Source organism: Lemur catta, chromosome 13 (genome assembly GCF_020740605.2).
Source record: "Lemur catta isolate mLemCat1 chromosome 13, mLemCat1.pri, whole genome shotgun sequence".
Classification (NCBI taxonomy): domain Eukaryota; kingdom Metazoa; phylum Chordata; class Mammalia; order Primates; family Lemuridae; genus Lemur; species Lemur catta.
In genome coordinates, this window is record NC_059140.1 from 64,755,018 (window position 1) to 64,778,980 (window position 23,963).

General features: G+C 35.6%; 2 protein-coding genes and 1 long non-coding RNA gene across 11 annotated transcripts in view; 1 reads left to right on the top strand and 2 right to left on the bottom strand.

Moving 5' to 3' along the window:
• The first annotated feature begins 1,502 nt into the window (after positions 1-1,502).
• Positions 1,503-22,853, top strand: LOC123649314. Its single transcript, XR_006738963.1, has 3 exons — positions 1,503-1,516; positions 3,985-4,104; positions 22,836-22,853. It is a non-coding gene; the product is annotated as an uncharacterized LOC123649314 (long non-coding RNA).
• Positions 9,472-15,588, bottom strand: KCNRG (potassium channel regulator). Its single transcript, XM_045567349.1, has 2 exons — positions 13,536-15,588; positions 9,472-9,728 (listed from the first exon to the last, which is right to left on the bottom strand). Exons 1-2 carry the CDS (start codon positions 14,111-14,113, stop codon positions 9,494-9,496), a joined length of 813 nt encoding a protein of 270 aa, XP_045423305.1. The 5' UTR covers positions 14,114-15,588; the 3' UTR covers positions 9,472-9,493.
• The window catches only part of TRIM13 (tripartite motif containing 13), a 49,314-nt gene continuing 41,161 nt past the window's right edge, over positions 15,811-23,963 (bottom strand). For all 9 annotated transcript variants that reach the window (XM_045567345.1, XM_045567339.1, XM_045567346.1 and 6 more), the window contains one exon: positions 15,811-17,045. In XM_045567345.1, the coding sequence (XP_045423301.1) occupies positions 15,816-17,039 (1,224 nt within the window). In that variant the 5' untranslated portion in view covers positions 17,040-17,045 and the 3' untranslated portion in view covers positions 15,811-15,815. The remainder of the gene's footprint in view (positions 17,046-23,963) is intronic.

Below are 23,963 nucleotides of genomic sequence, written 5' to 3' on the forward strand. Positions count from 1 at the left end.
TTACTACTATGGGAATGATTGTGGATTAACACCATGATACTACTGTTAAACCAAAGAGAAATAATCTTTCTCCAAACCTCTGATTTTCATCCAAGCCTTAGCCCAAGTTATTTACCCCTAGAATGTCCTTTCTTCTTCAACTCAATCTTATGCTCACTACCCGCTACAAGGAAATTTTTCCAGTTCACTTTTCCTTCTTAGCCAAAAATACTATTTCTCTCTTTTGTGCTTCCGTACCTGACTTAGACAATTAATGCATTCTGCCTTATGGGAAGGAGCTATCTTATTCTTTATTATATATTTTGCAAGCCTAGCATAGTGTCTTAAACATAGTGAGTGCTTGATAAATGCCCATTGATTGCTGAAAATTAGCAGTAATACCTTTATAATAAAATAGTATATTCTGGAAAGGCTGAATACCAGCTAGATAAATATAAAAATACACAGCTTTTTTCATGGTAATTTAGAAGTTCTCCACCTTTTACTACCTATCAGGGCTCCTCTCAGTCTATGCTTCAAGTCTTAAGTACCTTAAAATGTCTTTTTTTTTTTTAATCAAAGCCAGAAACCTGTGGTTGATGCGTATGAATAGTCAGGCTTGTGAAGTTTTGATATCTTTTTGAGAGCCATTAGTGATCTAATTGATCATTTGTAAGCTTTCCAGTGAAGTGTGAAATACTATGAACATTATTTTTTGGCCTTTATTTGTGTATCTCTGAGGAGGTAGGAGATGGTAGTGGAATGTAAAGTCCTTACATTAAAAAATACTTTTCAAGAAACACCATTACCATAATCACAAAAACAAGTACTAAGCATCTAATATTCTTTAAGGTAACTCTAAAATTAATGCTTTTGAATGTCTGAGCTTTACTCAAGCCACCTTACTGAGTGAAATAGGCTTTCTCATAAACCTTCGTGAACAATTTTATTCGAGACCAAGTCACATCAAAACTTTCAGAAATCTAAGAGGGCAAAGACAATTGTGCATCAAATATGCAGCATTTGTTCACTGCTAAGACATTTGTTTTAAGTCATATTTATAATGGGATAAAGATTCATTTTTATGTACCCATAGAGCCTTTATATACAATCTATACAACATTTATGTCTGTTTTCTAGAACTTGATGTATAAATTATATTTTTTGAAAAGTCTGTTGTTTCTGTTGGTTTTGTATTGGCTTCGAGGGTGGTTGACATATTCGTTATATTTACCATGTAGCCAAAAGTCAGGAATTCAACTAGCAATTAAATAATGCTTCCTGTGGTGAAGCACTTTCCCTTCTATATTGATTTGCTTTATGATCTGTTTTCCAGGTATGAATTTTGTCACCACCACTGCCCTCCCCCTAAAAGATGAGAACTGATTAAACCACAGGTTCTTAGACCATGTGAAGAAGGGACTGAAACTGGAAGCAGAAAACAGATGATGCCTGTACAAAGCAGAGTGCCTGACAACAGCTCATTTTAGTAGAGGGAAATAAATGCCCCATGAGATGATCTCCTCAGCACAAAACTGTAAGTAACTTTGGAGTCTTACAGGGGAATTAGACAGTTGTTTCTGCTGACTCAATAAAAATGTCTTCATTTTATAATTTGTAGCCTGCATGCTTGTAAATTAAGATGCACTGAGTTGTCAAGTAGTGGACTTTCTTGGTTTGTAGGTAAGAATTTAAGCTAAAACTGAATGCAACATTCCCCAAAAAGTAACCTGAGATCTGTGCCATATGACCTGAGGCAAGGGTTACATGAATTTGGATAACTAGTTAGAACAAAGTTATTTTGCCTATGCCTAGAAAACCAATTAGAGGACTTTAGTCTTGATATAGCAAGGAATAGGGAGACATTATAGCCTCTTGAAACAAAATAATAGAAGTTGACTTTCTGGAAGTTAAATCTGGCAATGCTATATATAGAAATTTCTAAGAAATAGTCTGGTGGCAAGGAAACTGGGCATGTGACTACTGTAGTAATTGATCTAGGGGTGAAGAGAACCTGAACAGAATAGTGGCATGAGGATGGAAGTTTTTGAAAGAATAAGATATTTCAAAGGAAAAATATGTAGAATACCATGATGGGTTGGATAGAAGGGAAGTGTAAACAATTACACATTTTCTATACTGGAAGGCAATGGTGGTATCACTGAAAGACAATTAAGAAGCCAGTTTAAAAGAAAAAGATGTTGCATCTCATTTTTGTAATATTGCATTTAAGGTGATATTTAGGCATTCAGTTTGAAATGCCTTGATTTAAGGGCACTGGATATACAGAACTGGAATTCTATGTAAAAGTCAGGCTGGAGAGGGAAATTTGGCAGTTATTTACATAAAGCAGATAAGGGTAGAAAAGCTGACTGAAGCTCTTTATGAAGGACAGTGGATCACTTTTTAAAAATGTATATATAAACACATGTACATTTATGTAAATAAGCTATTTCATTAGGTATATAATCTTAAACATTTCCAAAATTGAATTAAAACTCTCCCTTTTTTCCCTAGTGTCATATCTCAAGCTTGTGTCCGTAAGAAAATCCCTACACTTTTATCAGTTATTAGGGTCAGTGACTAAAATGTGTTAATACTTTTGAACCTTAGTTTTCCTTTTAATAAAACAAAGCTCTTTCCTAGTATTAAACTAAGGGAATAAAATTGAGAACTTAAAGCCCAAATAAAATCAATTAAAACTTTATAAAATTGACAAGGCTTTAGTTTCTCAAATGGAAAGGCAAATAATTGAATTGGGGGAAGTGTGCTGGTCTCCAGTTTCAAGAAACAGTGCAGCACAAAGAGCTGGCATTCTGGCTAAAGAGCTGAAATAATAAACAGAAATTTGAAAACCAGGAAGACAAGTTTTCCAAGAGTGCAACTGTGGCATTTCAAAGGAGATTTAACAAGAAATTCCGGAAGATGGCCAAAAATAGGTTTAGATAATTGAGATTCCTTATTTGAATATTTGGTTTTGATAGAGAAACACACTTAAGAGGAAATGAAGGTTCTGTCTAAAGTCTGAAACTTTTTCTCACCCTAAATTGGGTTTGCTTCTAAAGAAAACTATTAGCCAAAAAATAAAAAAGGAATTTAGCACTGCTTAAATTGTAGAAATTTAAAAGTGACCAAGGCAACGATTTTTTAAAAATTAATTACAAGCAAATATTTTGGTTTTCTAGGAGCAAAACCTTGTTTTGTAGGATTCCTATTTATAAAGTCAAAATATTTTGCACTTTACTCAGTTATTACTTGCCATGAAAAATAGCCTCCCATCATTAGACAGAAATATCATACTATTCTACATCTTGGATCTTTAATATGTTTTATTTTGATGATATGTAAGAGAATCTAAAATGTTAATCTGCACTTTCAAAATAGCCTTTAAAAACCTCAGTAATATGTCTTCTGGATGTATCAGAATCTTTTGGACCATTTTCTTAAACCACTTGATTAATCCAAGTTCAGTGAACCTCAAGTTGGGTTATCCAGAACTGGGAACATTTCTATCAATATTTCAATCCTAGTTACATCTGACTTACGTGCCTGGTCTGCTAACTTCTGCTTTTTTCATGACTTCTAAAATATAAAGGTAAGTGAAGATTTAATATGAATTATAGTCATGTGACATTCATTCGGAACTTGTATTCTCAATGTTTTCTTAACTGCCAAGCTCTCTTATAGCATTACATTTTTATTAGCAAATTATGTATATTCCAATTTTGGCTGGGCTATTTTTACTGTGCTTAAACATATAATTTTGTGTAATTTGCAATGAGTTTATATTCCTATATCCATCTACATTTTCATCTTACTTGTTTGTAGCATTACCCAAATAAACTTCTAACAGAAAATAGTGGTATTTTCTGTAGTCTATAACTTGAATTAACTCTTTCAGACTGGATTATATAAAAGTACCCTCATCCATCTTTGAATCGACTATAAATCTTGTTTTTCCAAGTGTCTCCATTCACTGAGACTATAGCTTTCCTAATGTTTCAGTTCACTTGAGCCTGTCAGATGCCCAGCACTATGGGGGAATATAAAGAACACTATACAGCACAATACCAGTCCTCATCTTAAAAGAATTCACGGAACATCAGACATTGTGGTACAAAAAGGGTAGGACAAACCTCTCCTATTTGACTATTTGGGAAATGAAAGAAATTCACATTTTTTCCAGAAGTGTTGTAAAATGATGAAAGTTACATGAAATAGAAACAGTTGGTATTTGGTATGTTTTGCCCAATTAATGTGGTAAAAAGTCATTAAAACAAATGACTTTAGTTTTAATGATTTCTGGATTTGAGGTGTTGGTGTGAAATCTGAAGGTGCAGAAGACTCCCTGCCTAAAAGCCCTGTATGGTTAGATAAGTCTTAGGCACATTTTAGTTTGGGGAGCAAAGTCCTATTTATTTTGCTGCATGTTTAGTTCCTTTTTTATTCTGTGCTATGCTTAATTTTCATTTCCCATTTTCACCCATGTAAGATTTTAGCTTTTTATCCATGAAAATACTTTTGTGGTTGGATCTATCTCATAGTTAGATAAATACTAAGGCATTTTAGATGATGAGTTTTTTGATGAAGTTTGTACATAACTTTTCATCTCTAATAGGCCCAATAAAAGGCCTAATAATTTTTGAAATGTAGTTCTGTAGCAAAGCTGGTGGGTATTTGTGTTTTTTATTAGGTTGTTGATATTCCAGAATTCTAAGTATTTTTAGTAATATATTTTCATCTCTTCTCTTTATTTCTTGAATATCTTGTTCAAAAGAGTAAGTTTTTTAACATTTATGGGTTCTCTGGCTGCAGGAAGGTAATAAAATTTCCTAAATTTCTTTTTGAAAATTTCTTCTTAGTGGCTTCTACATTGCTAAACTTTCCGCTTTAGAGTCAACTTCCCTAGCACAGATGAAAAATAGCAATAGAATATAGGAGGTTTAGAGTGCTCTTAGCAAATCTTTTTTTGATAAGAGCAAAACCCCAGCACATCTCTGGTGATATATCACTCTAGTGATAGGATAGTGATATGACCATTCCTATTATTTGATCGAGTATCAGTACAAAAGCTGATAAAGCAAAGCTCAAGTTTGTCAGTTGTAAATGGTATATAAGACAAATTTGAAACAGATTATGATTCCCTAAACCATATATTTCTCAAACTGTTTTCTCATGACCATTTTATACTACTTCAGGCTCCTGATTTCAAATACATTTTAAAAGTAGCCCAAATTAATTCTGACTCTACCATAACCTTAGAACTCTTTGTAATTATTATTTATATATTAAATCCACGAGTAAAATTGAACACTAGAGTTCTTTTTAGAAAATCTTTGTAGGGAGAACTTCCAGTTATTTGTAAGGTAAATTATGAGATGCAAGAATCATAAGCTAGGTTGGACACGGTGGCTCACTCCTGTAATCCTAGCACTCTGGGAGGCTGAGGCAGGAGGATCGCTCAAGGTCAGGAGTTGGAGACCAGCCTGAGCAAGAGCGAGACCCCATCTCTACTAAAAATAGAAAGAAATTATAAGGACAACTAAAAATATATATAGAAAAAATTAGCCGGGCATGGTGGCACATGTCTGTAGTCCCAGCTACTCGGGAGGCTGGGGCAGTAGGATCGCGTAAGGCCAGGAGTTTGAGGTTGCTGTGAGCTAGGCTGACACCGTGGCACTCTAGCCTGGGCAACAGAGTGAGACTCTGTCTCAAAAAAAAAAAAAAAAAATACTAAAAAAAAAAAAATCATAAGCTAAAATCTTTGGTGCCTTATCAGAAATGAAACTGTGAATGATGGATAGAAACTGAAACAACCATAACAGAAGTGGGAGAATAGGGGAGGCCCAATTGTTTTTTATTGATATATAATATTTGTACGTATTAATGGGGTACATGTGATTTTTTTTTACATACATATAGAGTATATAATGATCAAGTCAGGGTATTTAGGATATCCATCACCTCAGTCAACTATTAATGGTACCATTAGGCTGACAAACCTTAACATGCCACTGTGATGATTCATACCTGTGTATATTCGATAGATTGATAGGTATATATAATTTATTAGAACAAGATTTTCAGTGTGGTTGGCCAAGACAAGCTTCTGCCATTATTTTCTTATAATTTAAAATAGTATTGACAAATTAATTTAGTCAAGAAGTTAAAGAGTTAAGTTGTGCCCTTATGAAAATGTTGAAGTCTTTTTTTTTCTCCTAAAGCTGGCAAGAGATTTTAATTTGCCTGTGATGCATCTAACCTACCCCCATTTACTTCAGACTACATTTGCCTGCCTCCTTTTTTAAAACAACACTCAATTCTTTTCGCATGTCTTAATATCCCAGTTACAGTGTCCTACTCTATTTTGGAGTGAACACAAGAGGCTTACTGAGATGATACTGACAGATATGTCTCCAGATGAGATAATCTCTGAAATATTTACTAAAATAAGAAACTCAACCCCCTCTGAAAGTGACCTTTCCCTAAAGAATAATATATTTTCTTAAGTTGTGGTAATCTATCCCCTAAAAACCTACATATCGTGAACTCATGACTTTTGAGAAACTATTTGAAAGGCTTAAGTTATTTTAATTTATGTTATGAAACGTATTTGTGGTAAGCTCTAAAAGGGCAGGAATTTTTTTATTCTTTGTTCTAAGAATCTCCAATATTGAGACTAGTATTTGGCACATACATGTCAAAAATATTTGTTGAATGAATGTATGTTATGTGTACTATGTTCCCATAAGTAACATATTTCTATTAGTTCATTACAAGAACATCTTATTTCTAATCTCAAAATTATTTCCTACAAATGTGAATGACTGAGAACACATTAATAGCAGTTTAAACATTTCCTGTCTTATTCTTCCCCAAACTGTAATTACAATATTTTTTGCTTCAGTGTTTTTTAAAGTTATCAATTTTAATTAGCAAAGAACTATACAGAATTAAGCAGTGTTACATGTACACCATGCCAATTATACCCAAACAGTTAAATCACATACATGCCAAAAATTTAAAATAGAAATACTATGCTCTAGAGTATACTGCTAGCAAGGAAACCAGACCAGACACATCATCACAAAAACTTTACACTAAAACAACTATGTTGTTGGCTGGGAGAGGTGGCTCATGCTTTATAATCCTAGCACTCTGGGAGGCCAACGTGGGAGGATCACTTGAGGTCAGGAGTTCAAGACCAGCCTGACCATGAGCAAGACCCCATCTCTACTAAAAACAGAAAAATTAGCTGGGCTCAGTGGCATGCACCTGTATTCCCAGCTACTGGGGAGACTGAGGCAGGAGGATGACTTGAGATCAGGACTTTGACATTGCAGTGACGCCACTGCACTTTATTCAGGGCAACAGAGTGAGACTCTGTTTAAAAACAAAAACAAACAAACAAACCCCTATGTTGGCTTTTCTGCAGAAAATAGAAGATGAGTGGTGCCAAAAACAAAACAAAAAACTTACAGCATTTTTTCTTACTTGGACCATGATTTTCAGTTGCTAACCTTAACATTACTGATCTTGAAGTATTCTGCACTTCTGAGTTATACACAACCTTTTGAGGTACTCTTAGGAAAAAATGTTTTAATCTTACCCACAAGCTAGTACACAAATTTATAAGTAACTACTAGAAATTTCAACTTCTTTACTTCCTGTGAAAGTGTTTCACAGGAAGGGTGGTAGAGTAAAATTTGTGTCAGAGAAAATATGAGAGAAAATAAGCCATACTATGCCATAATAGTGTCCCCAACACACACACACACACACACACACACACACATGCAATCTTTCATATATGGCTTCTTCCTTTTTTTTTTTAAATTAGATAATACATCCACATGGTCTGATGAAAAGTAAGTCTTCTACCACACCTAAACCCCTCTTACCCAGTTCCCTCTCCACAGGCAACCTGTATCTTTGCTGAAAATTCTATGCATTTATAAGAAAATGTGTATATATATTTTTCCATAAATAGAAATTGTATATATATTTTCCACTTTATACATTGTTCTGTACCTTTTTCCCCCTCCCCCTTGTAACATATCTTGACAATCCTTCAAGTTACCTGTTCAGTACTGATGAACTTTGAACTTATTTCTAATCTTTTGCTGTTATGATGATGCATTTTCTCACTTGAATATAAGCTCCTTGAGAATATTTTTGTCTTACTCATTCTTTAATCCTGAAACTTTAGTATACTGTCCAACAGATGTTTAACAGATGTGTTTTAATGAATTAATTGTAATTTTAAAAATGGTGCTTAACTGCTTCTACTCAACCAGTTTTAACCCTACTATGTGCAAAATCTTGATGCTCTTTGACTTAGTGATTACTCATCTAGGTGTTTATCCTACTGTGTAAAATGACACATATATAACACCTACAAGAGGAACCACTAGGTCAAAGTATGTATGTAGTCTAAATGTTGGCAGAGGTTATTCCAAAGCTTTCCACCAGATTTAGGTACTGATTAGTAACAGAGGTATTATTGCTCTCACCAAGTGTTTAGGACAGTACTTTATACATAATAGCGTTAAAAACTATTGAGTAAGATCAAGGAGTCAACATTCAATTGAGAAAAAAATGTCTTATGATGGTGTATAAATCTATATAGGAAAAATGCCTAGGAATTAATATGTCTAGGAAAGGAAGAAAGCAATGCCTTACAGAATAGGAGCATTTAAAAGTGGGCTATCCATCATTTTCATCATCAGTATCACCATCATCATCACTAACAGTTACTGAATGCCTACCATGTGCCAGGCAATGCATTGACTACTTTATCTCCTTTAATCCTCACATAGTCTATGAAAAGGTATCTTATTATCACCATTTGTTAGATGAAGAAGTTGAAGCACAGAGAGGTTAAATGACTTACCCAGGTCATATAGCTAATACATGACTTAGCTAAGATTAGAAATAAGCAGTCTGATTATAGAGCCCATTTTTGGAAACTGCATAAGTGTTCATGAAAAAAGAAAGGGAAAGATGTATTGAAGGTAGAAGGAACAGGTGCAAGCACCAAGTGCACAGAGTTGTTTAAAGTTTAATTTAATTGTTTAAAGTTTAGTGTGGCTTAACACATTGACTGCCACACTAGAAAAAAAATTTTTTCCCTGGGGCCACGGGGTTTTATTAAAACAAAATGATCCTTTTTTATTTGTTATTTTTTATTGTTTTCTGTGCATGAGTTATATGCAACCTAATCCACGTTTTTAGAATTAAATTATCAATATTAATTGTAACAATAAGAACATCAACAAGTAAGATTTTCATGAACCAACTGCAGGGTTTTATTTCACAAGGCCCCAGGCTCAAAACTAGCCTGAGTTAAACACAGCTCACATGGCAGTCAATGTGTTAAGTACTGTTGTTGCCCAGAGGTGACATGGTAGGAGATAAAATCATTAAGTTAGGCTAACTAACATATATGCCCCAAGTATGGAATTTTCAAATAAGAAAATGGCAATTTCCCTGAAAGAGAACAGACAACTTCATTTCATTTTCTGAGATTGCTCTGGCATGATGGTAGTCTCTGGTTGCAGTGTTTGTTCATGGTGAGTGCTTCAGGGCTTTTTATCCTTTCAAAGCTATAGCATTCAGTTTTGTCTTCAGAGGATACTGTTCTGGTGCTGACCAGATGAAAGCCTTCTTTTAATAAAGTGTCAATCAGTAAGCCGAGGACATTTGTTCCATTAGCCAATTTTCGGTTATCAGGTTTTATAGAAACATACCTGAGACACACAAAAAGAAGTTTAATTATAAAGCATCCCATTAATAGCTGGCAAAACTACACACATAAATTTGACTTATAACCTCAAAGGCATCATACCATTTTCAGGATTTTTTTTTTTTTTTGAAACTTCATTTATAAATCCAAATCAGTAATTTTGGATACTGAAAATAGAGACCTTGCTGTGATTTCCAAAGTCATTTTGATTCTACATTAAGAAATATACCCAACGTTGATGAATTTCATTGAGAAACTATTTTCTGGAGCAAACAATTTGATCAAAATTAAATTGTCTTAATTTTCATATAGTATAATTTATTTGTTTTGAATTTACTACTTTTACTCAATTGATTAATTCATTTAATGAATTGTTTTCATGAACACCATTTAGAATTTCCCCCGATCTAATTTTACCAACTATTAGCAACTGACATTATGAATTTTCTTTTGTGACTTATTCCTATCATTTTTTAGGTGAAATTTTAAAGACATAAAATGTCAAGATTTTATTGTCATCTTTTACTCTATAACTGTCCATTGTCAGAAGAGTAAAACTTGGTCAAAAAGCCTCTGGAATGGAAAAAGCAAAATCTTCTATTCCCTGGGCAACTCTACAGAGTTATCTATTGTGGAAGTTTAAATATAATACTTTCCTCACATTAAGATGAAAGATTTTTGTGCTGTTTAAAACACAAATACTTAATTTAAAAAAGGGGAAACCATTTGGCAGTGTATATACACATAATTCAAGAAAAATATATCTGAACTTTTCAGATTGGCTATGTATTGGTTTTAATAATTTCAACATAACATGTCTGCATAGATACAACTATATTACTCCTTCCTTATTTGCCATCAAGGATGTTTTTATCTCCTTGTGTCCTCCCATCATTTATAAGATGTGAAGAAAAGGCTAACTTAGATTAGTTCCAGTCAGAAACCTAAACTATCTGTAGTTTTATGGGATAAAAAGATGCTTGGAGACATCCCTAAACTCCTTTTAATGATCATGACTGAAATAGAGTGGTTATTGTTGCTCACATTTAGAAACTCATTCTAGGCAAAGAAAACAATTGAATAGTAAAATCTAAGAAGTATCAAACTACAAAGCACATCTAAAAAAAACGTTTATTACATTACAGCAGATTTTTAACATTAGTAAATCATTCCATTTACCCCCAAATCCCAGATCTTGATTGTATAGCCTAGAAACATTTGTCAAAGAGAAAAAAAATTACACATTTCATAAAAGAATTCAGATACAAACTGTACATATGTACAGGTAGTACATGGTAACAAAGTAGAATGCACTTACAAGAAATCACTGAGCTAATTAAAGTACTTGCTTCCATGAGGCTAAATTGAAAAATAAAAGATTTCAAGGCACAAGAAACAGATGGAATAAAAGAAACCAATGGGAAACAGAAAATCTAAACTTATTTAAAAAATTTAAAGGCAGCTACACTTTTCCATTTGAGCCAGTTTAAAAAGAAGTCATATAGAACAAAGAGATTCTAAAATTCTGTGACCATAACTTGAGCTTGATAACGTGGTATCACATGAATGGCCATCTGAAGGATGCAAGCCGAGTATTTCTAGTACTATGAATTTGAGAGATAACATCTGAGCAACCTGCTAGGTTAACAAAATTTTAGAGTGGTAAAACATACTGATGGAATATACTGAATAAGCTGAATGATACACCAGACTATTAGGAGTCATTCAGGCTTACTTCTCCACTTTCCGCCTTCCAAAAACATCTGAATAAACAGATTCAGATCAGAGAGCGTGCAAAAAATAAAAATGACTGCTAACTGGGCAGTTATATACTCAAGGTGGGCCACTTAAGGCCGCAGTTTTCATCCCAGTCACCAGAGATCCCCATAATGTCACTTTATTCAGATTATCTATCTCTACTTTGAAATTGGCACTATATAAAAAAATCACATTTATGGGATGGAAAAAATTCTGAACTTCAAACAACTGAAAAGAATACCATTTGGTGACACACAAAAAAAGTTTTAAAAATAGTTCTGATTTTGGAATTATCCATTGTGGAAGTTTAAATATAATACTTTCCTCACATTAAGATGAAAGAAGGTTTTTGTGCTGTTTAAAACACAAATACTTAATTTAAAAAAGGGGAAACCATTTGGAGCCATATATACAGAGGAATATAGCAATTTTAGTTTCTAATCCTTTTTTTCAAGATTACAATTACTTTCTCCAACTGCATGGTTTTTAGTAAGTAGTAGGTCAGGCATGGTAGCTTTCTCCTGTAATCCTAGCATCTGGAAGGCCAAGGCAAGAGGATTGCTTGAGCTCAGGAGTTTGAGACCAGCCTGAGCAACAGCAAGACCCTGTCTCTATTAAAAATGGAAAAATTAGCCAGGTGTTGTAGCACATGCCTGTAGTCCCAGCTACTCAGGAGGCTGAGGAAAGAGGATCCCTTGAGCCCAGGAGTTTGAGGTGGCAGTGAGCTATGACAATGCCACAGTGACAGACTGAGACTCTGTTTCAAAAAAAAAAAAATAGTATTTCCAGGACATCTTTTTAACAAGTATGTTTCTTCTTAAAATCAACACCATTTTTCCTTGAGTTTCTAACTTTTTGAAAAGTGATCCCCAAAGAGGTCATAATTAATCAAATTTAAAAAAAAAATTGATCATTTCCTTCTATATAAGCATTCCACCAATAAAGTTGTGCCCTGAGGTATCTTAAAACAGTTTGAGATAAAGATAAGGTCTTAGGTTTTCTTCATAATCACCCTATTAATTTGACTGGCTCTTTTCCCAAAATGACATTTCAACCTCTTTGGAAGCATAGGAAATTATAAAGTATAAAAAGTTAAGAATTGTCATACTCGGTTATACTGCCCAGTGATCTCCAGTTAGTAAGCAAGACCAAGGGGAGTGTTGCAAGAGAGGCAGATGCTGGTATCCTTCCTGATGGTTACTGCTTAAGTTAAAGTATCCTAAAGTTTGTCTACCTTAACCAAAAAGTATATTTTAAATGCTATCAATAAAGAACATATGCAGGCTTTTTTTCCCCTCCTAAAACTTAAAACCAGCTTTCATGGTTGGTAAAATAATGGTAGGACAGCATTAAGACATTTTTAAAGGGGAAAAAAAATGTCTGTGACAGCAGAGTGGAAATCAGCCTTAGGATCCAGCCAAGAACAATAGAGGGAGAAAGTGAATAATTGACTCAGGAGCAACTGTCCTTAACATTCTGACAGCCTACTCCAATATTTTGAATTGTGTTAAGAGCCAAGGATGTAACAGAATACCAAATTTGCCATGAGATATATCTGCCTTTAAAAGTGTTTAAAAATAAAGTCAGATGAAGAAAAATCAGTAGTCAAATCATAAGGACTGAAAGAACAAATACATATAATGTGTAAGGAAATCAGGAGAAACTACTGAGCAAGCCTTTATTATATTCAAGTCACTAAAACAATTTCTTGAAAAAATAATGCAATTCTTCTCTAAGTCAAATTTATTAGCAAAGGAATGTAATCTATAAAATTATTTCCTCCTATAATTTGAACAACCATTGTCCTAGTTTTCCCTAGACATTCTTGGTTTATTCCTGCTGATCCACATAATAACAATATCCTCCGTCACTCTGAAAGGTATCCCAGTTTGGAAAATATTTGGTCATTCTACCCAACTCCACTGGTTACCCCAAAACATAATTTTGAGTAATCATTTTTTTCAAGAAAAGTTTTAGGCATGAGGAACTTTCAATTTTGAGGGAAAACTTCAGGAACTGGTGTAAAAGAGAGATACTTCAAAGTACAAAATACCTGACTGCAGTTTGATTATCAGTAGTCCTATCAGAGCCGCACTGGAAAACCAGGTCATGGTAAGAAGGTCTTTGTGGAGGCAGTGGAAGTAAAGTCATCTGAGGAGGGAAAGAGTTACTACTCCAGGTTCGTGCTGAAGGTTGCTCTATAAACACTGTAATCCTCCCAGTTAGCATCTCAATTGTTTTGCTGCAAGAGCCAAACACCCTGAAAAAAGCTTGAGTGTTCCGGCTTAGGAAATGTACCTCCACAAGAACAGGTCTTGGCTGTAGCAGGTGTTGGTTTAAGAGATCAACCAGAGAATCAAGTTCATAAAAAAGAGCTTCTCTCTGAAGCCTCAGATAGTCTGAAAAGTTAGTGGGTAATAAAAGCTGGTGAGTTCTCAAAAAATCTAAGATGAAACTAAATAAAACACCATCTCTGTCCACAAAAATATGGCTACCAACCATCTTGAATTCTTGGTCTCTGCCATCTAACATTCGTGCCAACCGAGAGGCAGGAAACTGCTTCATTGTAGAAAACCTTGTTGTAAATATCTTCCCTCCCACGTTCAAAGTGATCAGTTCTTCACCACTCATTCTTCCCTAGCTTCAAACTATCACCCACAAACTTACAAAGAACTTGTAAATCAACCTATAACCATAAATGTTGCTAGTTATATATGATCAAACAATGTAGAGGAGGGTAGAATAACAGAAACCAGAGACTTAGATTCCTAGTGACTATAAAGCAAATAGTGTATCCATAGCTGTGTTTGCAAATTTGAGTTGCTTGGGAACCTGCAGTATACAAAATGTAAAAGCAACAGATGAGGAACTGAATAAAGGAAAACTGCCAGTATATCTGAGGATAGACATCAAATAGATCCCTTTTCTGTATTCCATAAAAAAATTTCTCCATGAAAACCTGATGTAAATCTATATTTAAAAAAAAAATTACTGGGAGCAAAAAAACACTCCCCTTCCCCAGACCTCTTATCTACCATGAGTTGTCATGGCAGAAGTAAGATTTACAGATATACATTGTCTTAATTTCTTATGATCCTCTTAGCAAGTTAGTGGCCAAATCATGAATTACCAGTTAGAAATGAGGCAGCCATTACCTCACCTAGCAAGCCTTATTTTATGACTGTTCTCATAGCTATAAGGTAATGATTTCTTCTGTAAATTTAGTTGCCACCTTTTTTCCTGTCCCCACTTTGATTACCTCTTCTCAACCAAATTGAAGGACTGGAATAAAAACACTATTCTCTGAAAGTCTATTTCACTTAATGGACTTTCAAAGGAATGTCTGATTCCCTGATACAAATAAAGCAGAGTGGGGGGCAACTGTAAGATAAGGTTTTCATCTGAATTCTAAACAAGGTGGGAAAATTAAGTATTTTTATTCTGTGATAGGGTGTTTTTATCTCATATGAGCAGACAGGACAGCAATAGTGTTCAACTGATTACTCTGTACTTTATAGTAGCTGACAGATTGTTTCATCTATTGTCAAATTAGTCTTACTACACTTAAAATTCTGTAAGCAAGTAGACTGGTTTGGTTGTACAGTTGCTATGATACTTTGGAACAACACAACACTCAGCTGCCAGAAAAAAGGTGGCTTTCCCATTTCCTGCTCTTGCCATGTAGATTTCTTTTTTAACCTATGCCTTTGCTTGCTTAGCCACCTAACATTTCTGTAATTAACACCTTTGATGAAAAATTTTAAACAACAAAGGAGAAAAGGGCCAGGCTGAAATTGCCACCCTCTTAAAAATATAAACTTACCACAAGAGAACAGCCAGTTTTTGTTTACATAAGATTTACATTTTAGTGATAAAGGAATCAACTGTCTATAGAAAAATTTGGAAATCCATCCATATCTTCAAACCATCCTTCCTTCTTCAAAAGAATATTCACTGTCAAAAAAAGTTCCTTTACAAGAGTAGTCTTTACTGCATGCTTGATTACCACCACTCTATACCTCATCAATACAGTTATTAGATCATATGATCTCTCACCTCCATTTTTTTCAGCATAAACACAAGCAATACCAGGAGGAGGATGCTTATTTCAAAAAGCATTCTTTAAAAAGGAAAGAGGGTTCAGGGCTACACTATTAAATTTCATTTTTATCTTTATAAACTACCTAATTTGAACACCAAATAGGACATTACTTTTGAAAGGAATACTTTTGGAGGAAAATATATGACTGGAATCTTGACCAAATCTGATTTACTACTCTGTTCTCTAACAATCTCTAACAAAAGACAGAGAACTACATACTTGAAAGAGATTTTATAATAGTTTATATTTGCACACAAATTCTGCCACATTATTCAGCACCACCAAAGTAAAATTCTTGAATCTTTCACTGAAAATGAAAAACCCATCTGTCACCTGTTCCCAGTAAAAGACTGATTGTTCTACAAAATCAGCTGATTTCATCAGACAGGAACCGAAGTTTGAAAGATAGTCTTTCCAAGTTGCTAATTCCTCAAATAAAGACGATTCTAGGAATATGGTAGGACCAAAGAAAATGACAAAGCCCAGCAGAAGGACTACCAAAAATGACTGATAAAAGCTCCAGGGAATTTTGCTAATGAATGTGCCAGTGTCTTGCGGCAAAGAAAGTTTATCCACATCTACTAGTTTTATGTCCTCCCACTGACTGGTATCAAAGTTCTTCATTAAAGGGCTTGTGGGCAAATTGGAGGGAGGTAAAGGAGTTTCCTTGATTACTTTGATTTTCTCCCTGAATTCCTGCATCTGTTGCAGAAATATGATGGGTTCTGACACATCTTTGAAAGCCTCAGCAATGTTAAAGGCCATTCGTTGCTCCTGCAAGATGGTGTTGAGTTTGTTGATCTCTGGGTCATATGCCTGCATAACTGCAAGTTTCATGGTCTCGAAGTCAGAGAGGATTTCATTCTTCTTTTGATCCAGGGTGTGTTGTAACTTCTCAAAAAACTCCTTCACTTTATCTGAATCTTTAGTCAGTAACTGTAGGGATTTCCTCTTGCTAGTTTCCAAGGTATCCAAGCGAGAAAGAGCATCTCCTCGACGCCAGGTCTCAAAGCTCTGGAAGAGGGACTCAAAGGCATCCCTTTCCTGAGCATAGGCATCTTCAATAGAACAGAAGACATGTTTGGTGTGGTCACCACAAGTAGCACACATCCCACAAATCAGCTGCATATCAGTCAAGCAGAAAATGTTGAGAGGCTGCCCCAAGTGTCCTTTGCATACTGGCATTTTGGGAGAGATCTTGATCTTGTTATACTTTTCCACAATACCCTTCAGGGAGTAATTAACCTGCAGGCTGTTAACTCCAGCAGCTGAAGTTTCCTTACGGCATGTGGGGCACTTGAATGGAGATGGTCTCCACAATGAATTCCGCACATTCCCCTCTAATATACCTTCTAAGCATTTTTTGCAGAAGTTGTGTGAGCAAGGCAAAACTCGAGGATCATCAAACAGACTGCAACAAATTGGGCAAGTGAGATCTTCTTCAAGCAGCTCCATCACATCCTACCATAGAGGAAAAAAAAAAACAACATTTTATTTTACTCAAATAATCCCCTCCACTAGGACTATATAATAATTAGAAGAAACTACCTTGGCCAGGCAAGTTGGCTTATGCCTGTAATCCTAGCACTCTGGGAGGCCAAGGCAGGAGGACTGCTTGAGCTTGCCTGAGCTCAGGAGTTTGAGACCAGTCTGAGCAAGAGCAAGAGCAAGACCCCATCTCTACAAGTTAGGCATCGTGGCGCCTGCCTGTTGTCCCAGCTACTTGGGAGGCTGAGGCAAGAGGATCACTTGAGCCCAGGAGTTTGAGGTTACAGTGAGCTATACCAACACTACTGCACCACTCTATCCAGGGTGACAGAGTGAGACTCTGTCTCAAAAAAAAGAAACTGTCCTCACATTAAAATGATTTCACTGAAATAGCCAGCAAAACAAAGGAAATAAGTGAAAAATTTGGGAAGAGAATGCACACCAAAGCAGATTTAATCCACTGGGACTAGAACACACTCCTTAATAGTAGGGCACCCTGTACACAAGGCCTTTGTGTGGGCTTTCCAACAACAGTCTTTGGCTGAGACAGGGTGAGGACCAGGACAACTGCAAGTTGAGCCAGCAGGGCCCAATTGATTGTTTTAACACAGAGAGCTGACTACTAGCTGTCAGAAACAAAGCTATTCAGTGTCTGTAATAGAATGAGCTCTTTACTTTGGGCCCACAAATATAAAATGGTATGCTATTTAAAAGAAAGAAGCACAGAAATATAAATCTAAGCATGTACTCTCATCCAGACTTTTATTAGGAATTGGCATATTTTCTATTTCAAAAGCAAGATTACAATTTTTTAAATCATAAGTGAAAGCACAAGATGAGAGAGCTGCAATTCACTTTCTTAGAGAATTAAATGAGTTTTTTGTTTTTAAACCATAAGAACAACAATCAGAATCATCTTGACCATCAATTCTCACAATATGATGGGCAGAAACCTGGATGTCCCTCTTTCAGGGCATCTGAGAGGTCAAAACTATTTTCATAGTTTCAAGATGTTTAATTTTTGCACCATGTTGACATTTGTGCCAATGGTGTGGGTAGATGCTTCTAGAGCCTTAGCAGGAATCAAGCAAGGCAGTAAGGCGCACTGAATTGTACCACTCGTCACTGTGTTTTTACCACCACACATTCTAAGTGGGGTGAGGATGAGCGGGGGGAGTTTCATTTAAGGATGTTCTTGGTGAAGCAGTAAAAGTTATTCATTTTATTAAATCTTGATCCTTGAGTACACATCTTTTTAATATTTTGTGTGGCAAAATAGGAAGTACACACAAAGCACTTCTGCTATATACCAGCAGATGTTGTCTGGAGAAAAAGCACTTATGTGATTGAGTTGCAAGCTGAACCAGCTGCTTTTTTCATGGAATACCATATTTACTTGAAAGAACCAGTGACAAACTATGGCTTTTCAGACTTAGGTATCTGACAGAGATTTTCTTGAAAATGAACAAAATGAGCTTGTTACTTCAAGGAAAACAAATGATAGTATTTCTTTCCAATAAAAAGTTAGGTTTTAAGTGAAAATTAGAATTTTGGACAACATACTTGCCATTTGTGAGACTGACAGCTTCCCTTTAATTAATTTAAGGCTTTTCTGATAAGATAGGTGATGATATTAATGAATATGGGGTTTTCCTGAGGGTAAGGAGTATTATATAATAAAATATGTCAATATTGGGAGATCTGCATAACACAATGAACTAATATTTTTTAAAGTCACCAATGCATAATGTTATAAATCATGCAGGGGTAAAAGATAATTTGAAGTCCAAAAAGACCAATAGGTGCATAAATTTGATTTCAGATTCCATACTCCAACAAAGAAACATAATACTTGCTGAATTTTGGGATAGTATCAAAGAAGATCCACGATTATCTGAAAAGGCTATTAAAATAGTCCTCCTTTTACCAACTATACATCTGTGGAAAGCTAGGTTTTTCCATGTGTGTTTGTGTGTATTTCTTTTTTTTTAAGAGACAGGGTCTTGCTCTGTTGCCCTGGCTGGAGTGCAGTGGCGTGATCATAGCTCAATGCAGCCTCAAATTGCTGGGCTCAAGTGCTCCTCCTGCCTCAGCCTCCCAAGTAGCTGGGACTGTAGGCATGAACCACCACACCAGGGTAATTTTTCTTATTTTTTGTAGAGATGGGGTCTTACTACATTGCCCAGGCTAGTCTCAAACTCCTGGCCTTGAGCAATCCTCCCACCTCAACTTCCCAAAATGCTGAGACTACAGGTGTGAGCCACTGCTCCCGGCCTACTTTGTATATTTCAATCAAAATAATTATTGCAACAGGTCAAATGCAGAAGCAGACAAAAGACTCCAGCTGTCTTCTATTGAGTAGCCATTCATTAAAGAGATCTATAAATAGATCAATGCCACACTTCTCATAATTTTGTTTTGAAAAATTTCTTTTTCCTAAATTATTTGTTAACATGTAACAGGTTTACCATTGTTGTTTTAAATGAATTAATATACTTTTAAAATTCTCAGTTTTCTAATCAGTAAATATCTATAGACAGTACACACATAACTGCTCTGGGGCTCCTCAATTTTTAAGAGTGTAAACATGTCCTAAGACCAAAATATTTGAGATCCCTTATCTAGAGAATACCATTTCTCAATGCAAGTATATTATTTTAAAATGTACGTTTATCCCTAAAGTTCTAAAACCAAAAACAGTGCTATATATTTCTACATTTCGTTTACTCAGGGATACATATGCACACAAATACACATATATATCACATTACCATCAAAGTAATAAATAAAATAGGACCGAATAATTTGTAGGTCATCTTACAATAAAAAATAAGTAATTTTTTAACAGTAATTTCAACAGTCATACATAATTGGAGCTACATCTACAAGGTAAAAAGCATTTAAAGAATAAGCTGAGAACCAGGTACAGTAGTTCATGCCTATAATCCCAGCTACTCGGGAGGCTGAGGTGGGAAGATTGCTTGAGCCCAAGAGCCTGGGCATCAGAGCAAGACTCTGTGTCTAAAAAATAAATAAATAAAATGAAAGATAAGCTGAGCTTGCAGGGCTAAGGTTGTGAGATAATATATATTTATAATAAATAATATATATGTAGAATTAAAGTACAGCTTATTGGGTCTCTAATTTAGTGTCATAATGAAAAATGTATAATTAGCTAATTTTTCTGAAAAATCTTTTTGATATGAGAAATCATGTAACCTTTGAAAAGCATGGGGAAGAGAATGGCTACAAAGACTGAGGTTAGTGTGCGGAGAGGTTGCCACACAGCTATAAAACATTCTGACCCTTTAGAACAGTAGAGATAAACTATTTTTTTTCTTTTTTCTTTTTTGAGACAGAGTCTCACTTTGTTGCCCGGGCTAGAGTGAGTGCTGTGGCGTCAGCCTAGCTCACAGCAACCTCAAACTCCTGGGCTCAAGCCATCCTCCTGCCTCAGCCTCCCGAGTAGCTGGGACTACAGGCATGCAACACCATGCCTGGCTAATTTTTTCTATACATATTTTTAGTTGTCCAGATAATTTTTATCTCTATTCTTAGTAGAGACGGGGTCTCGGTTAGGCTGGTCTCGAACTCCTGACCTCGAGCGATCCACCCACCTCGGCCTCCCAGAGGGCTAGGATTACAGGCGTTGAGCCACTGCGCCCGGCCGAGATAAACTTTTGATGATCCTCCAACCCTCCTCCTGTTCCACATTTTATCACGTCCATTACTCTCTCATCTTTCACCTAAGAATTGTACACAAAGGCCAGATTTTTGAGTAGGCAATAGAAACAGGAAAGTGGTGAGGGCAGCAGTCAATAAAATAAACCTAATTTACTCATCCTTGTAAGGTTACTATTTCCAGGGAATCCTATCCAAGCATACCAAGTACATAAGAGGAAAACAAAAGATACACCAAGTGGTTGGGATGAGGAGGAGAAAAAGGGCACCCAAGGCAAAGAGAAACTTTGAGGAAAATTGAGAAGGATACTGCAATAGGGGCCAAGGAGAATTTTAAGGCAATCAAGTATGATCAAAAGTGAAAAGAAAATGTCACACACAGGAAAATTTAGAAATAATAAACAGTCATTCAAAGGCCATGATCAACTTACAGCTCTTACAATGAACCACAGGAAAACAAAATACTTGGAAAGTTTCTTTTTCAAAAAATTTGCATCAAAATTCCAATAGATCCTCTTCTTGTTCCATTTTTACTGATAAAGGTTACCAATTTTGGTTTATAATTTAAAGAATCTGTATTTTCATTCACTTTAAAAGCTAAATACTATTTTCTTTTCCTCCCTTAACTTTATGCCTTCTCTTTATACTCAAAACTTTCTCTAGGACAAAACTGTGACCACTTCCACAGCTGACTCTACTGATGTACCTGATCCAAGAAACCACAGCAGGCTTCTATGTTGCCTCAAAAGTTTTAAAGGAAAACATATAATAACTAAGATTTTTAGTCTCATAAATAAAGGGTACTTTTTACAGTAAAGGAACTTACAGAATCTTTTCTTAAAGTGTGGCTAACACATAAAATCTGAAGAAATCAACAGAGCTTACTCCTTTGACATAAACTAAAGTACACATCCCCTCCACCTCTTTTTTGGGCTAGTTTTCCCCCCCAATATACAAGTCAAGAAACTTCATGTAAACAAAGTTATTGCTCACGGTTTAAATTCCAACTTAACCAGTGTAAAAATAAGTGTATAAAGGCATACAAGTTTTCCAAGATTCATTTCCTTTGAATGTTTGTGAATACCAAAAAAATCTAAATTTTGAAGCACAAAAATCTATTTTCCCACCAATTAAAAATTTCTCAAGTGTTTTATACCAACAATTAAAATAGCTAAATATATACTAGTTGCCTACCACTTCTCTGAAAAAAAGTCAACTTTGTTCTCCTACTGTATTTACATTTTTAATACACTTTTAAGTATGCATACGATAAAATTCCCTTTTTGGTGTACAGTTCTACTTTTGACAAATGCATAGTTGCACACCACCACCACAGATTTATTTTTCAAGAATTTGTCAAGCTATCCACAAACAAGAAAGACTACAAAAAGTGCTTTATCAGTCCTACCCTTGAATGGGTATACAGCAACAACAGCTTCTACAAAGAGAAATATAACACAACCACTAAATAATAAAAATGAAAAAGCCAGTATGTACAAAGGAAAGGAGTCATAAAATAGAAAAAAAGAATTTATTTTGTATGTATCAGATTTCTCCCTCTTAGAATTCCTTTATTTTTAAAAGATCATCCCAAAATGATTATACGGCAAAAGGTGTTTTACTCAATTCATTCTTTTTTTTTTTTTTTGAGACAGAGTCTTACTCTGTTGCCCAGGCTAGAGTGCTGTGGTGTCAACCTAGCTCACAGCAACCTCAAACTCCTGGGCTCAAGTGATCCTCCTGCATTAGCCTCCTGAGTAGCTGGGACTACGGGCATGTGCCAGCATGCCCGGCTAATTTTTTCTATATATTTTTAGTTGTCCAGCTAATTTCCTTCTATTTTTAGTAGAGATGGGGTCTTGCTCTTGCTCAGGCTGGTCTCGAACTCCCAACCTCAAACGATCCACCTGCCTTGGCCTCCCAAAGTGCTAGGTCAATTCATTCTTAAACAAAAATTAATTCTCTCCTTGTAAAATCTATTAGTTAAAAGAAACTTTTCTGTTAAGTCTAAATTCCATTGGCCCTTAGCAACATAAAGTTGTCTGAAATGTCACTCATGATTTTTTTTTCACTTCCTATTAGGGAACAAAAAGAAAAGCCAATATGTTAATGCTCTGTATCTTAAGGATTTGACCCAAATTTCTATGCTGCTTTGAGACATCTTTGAATTCAGGAATTTAAAGACAATACCTAAATACAGGTAACTCGATAGCAAATACTGAAACTGTCACTTCACAGATACATTAAATTATGCTAAACTTATAGTAAACTGAAAGCCACCAATCTTACCTTTAAACAATGCCTAAAATAGCTCATTTTTAAAAAAAATAATTTCCTCTCAGCACGCTAATCTTATTTTCAAATAGTGTATTACATTCCAGGAATTTTAGTATAACATCAACTAATAAATGCTTTCTTGAAAGTAAGGATCTAGTTAATGATTACCAAATCTAGGTACAGGATATAAGGATATTTATTATAATATTCTTCTGAATTTTCTTTTATGTTTAAAAATTTTCACAAAAAGGGAAAAAACAAAAGAAACAGCCCAATTATAAGAAAACTATATTGAGTTTAAAAAGTAAAACCTCAGGGCCAGGCATGGTGGCTCACATCTGTAATTACAGCACTTTGGAAGGCCAAGGCAGGAGGATCACTTAAAGCCAGGAGCTGAGACCAGCCTGGGCAATGGCAAGACTCCCGTCTCTACAAAAAATTTTTAAAATTTGGGGCCAGGCGCGGTGGCTCCCACCTGTAATCATAGCACTCTGGGAGGCCAAGGAGGGTGGATTGTTTGAGCTCAGGAGTTCGAGACCAGCCTAAGTAAGAGTGAGACCCCGTCTCTACTAAAAATAGAAAGAAATTATATGGACAGCTAAAAATATATATAGAAAAATGAGCCAGGCATGGTAGCGCATGCCTGTAGTCCCAGCTACTCGGGAGGCTGAGGCAGGAGGATCGCTTGAGCTTAGGAGTTTGAGGTTGCTGTGAGCTAGGCTGACGCCACAGCACTCTAGCCCCAGCAACAGAGTGAGACTCTGTCTCAAAAAAAAATTGGCCAGGCATGGTGGCATGTGCCTGCAGTCCCAGCTACTCAGGAGACTCAGGCAGGAAGACTGCTTAAGCCCAGGAGTTTGATGTTGCAGTGAGCTAATGATGCCCCTGTACTCCACCCAGGGTGACACAGCAAGACCCTGTCTCAAAAAAAAG

Coding starts and splice junctions, on each gene's coding strand:
- KCNRG (XM_045567349.1), bottom strand. CDS start 14,113: ATGAGTGGTGAAGAACTGATCACTTTGAACGTGGGAGGGAAGATATTT. Junction 9,729..13,535: donor GATAATCAAACTGCAGTCAG/GTATTTTGTACT, acceptor TGTGTGTCTCAG/GTATGTTTCTATAAAACCTG.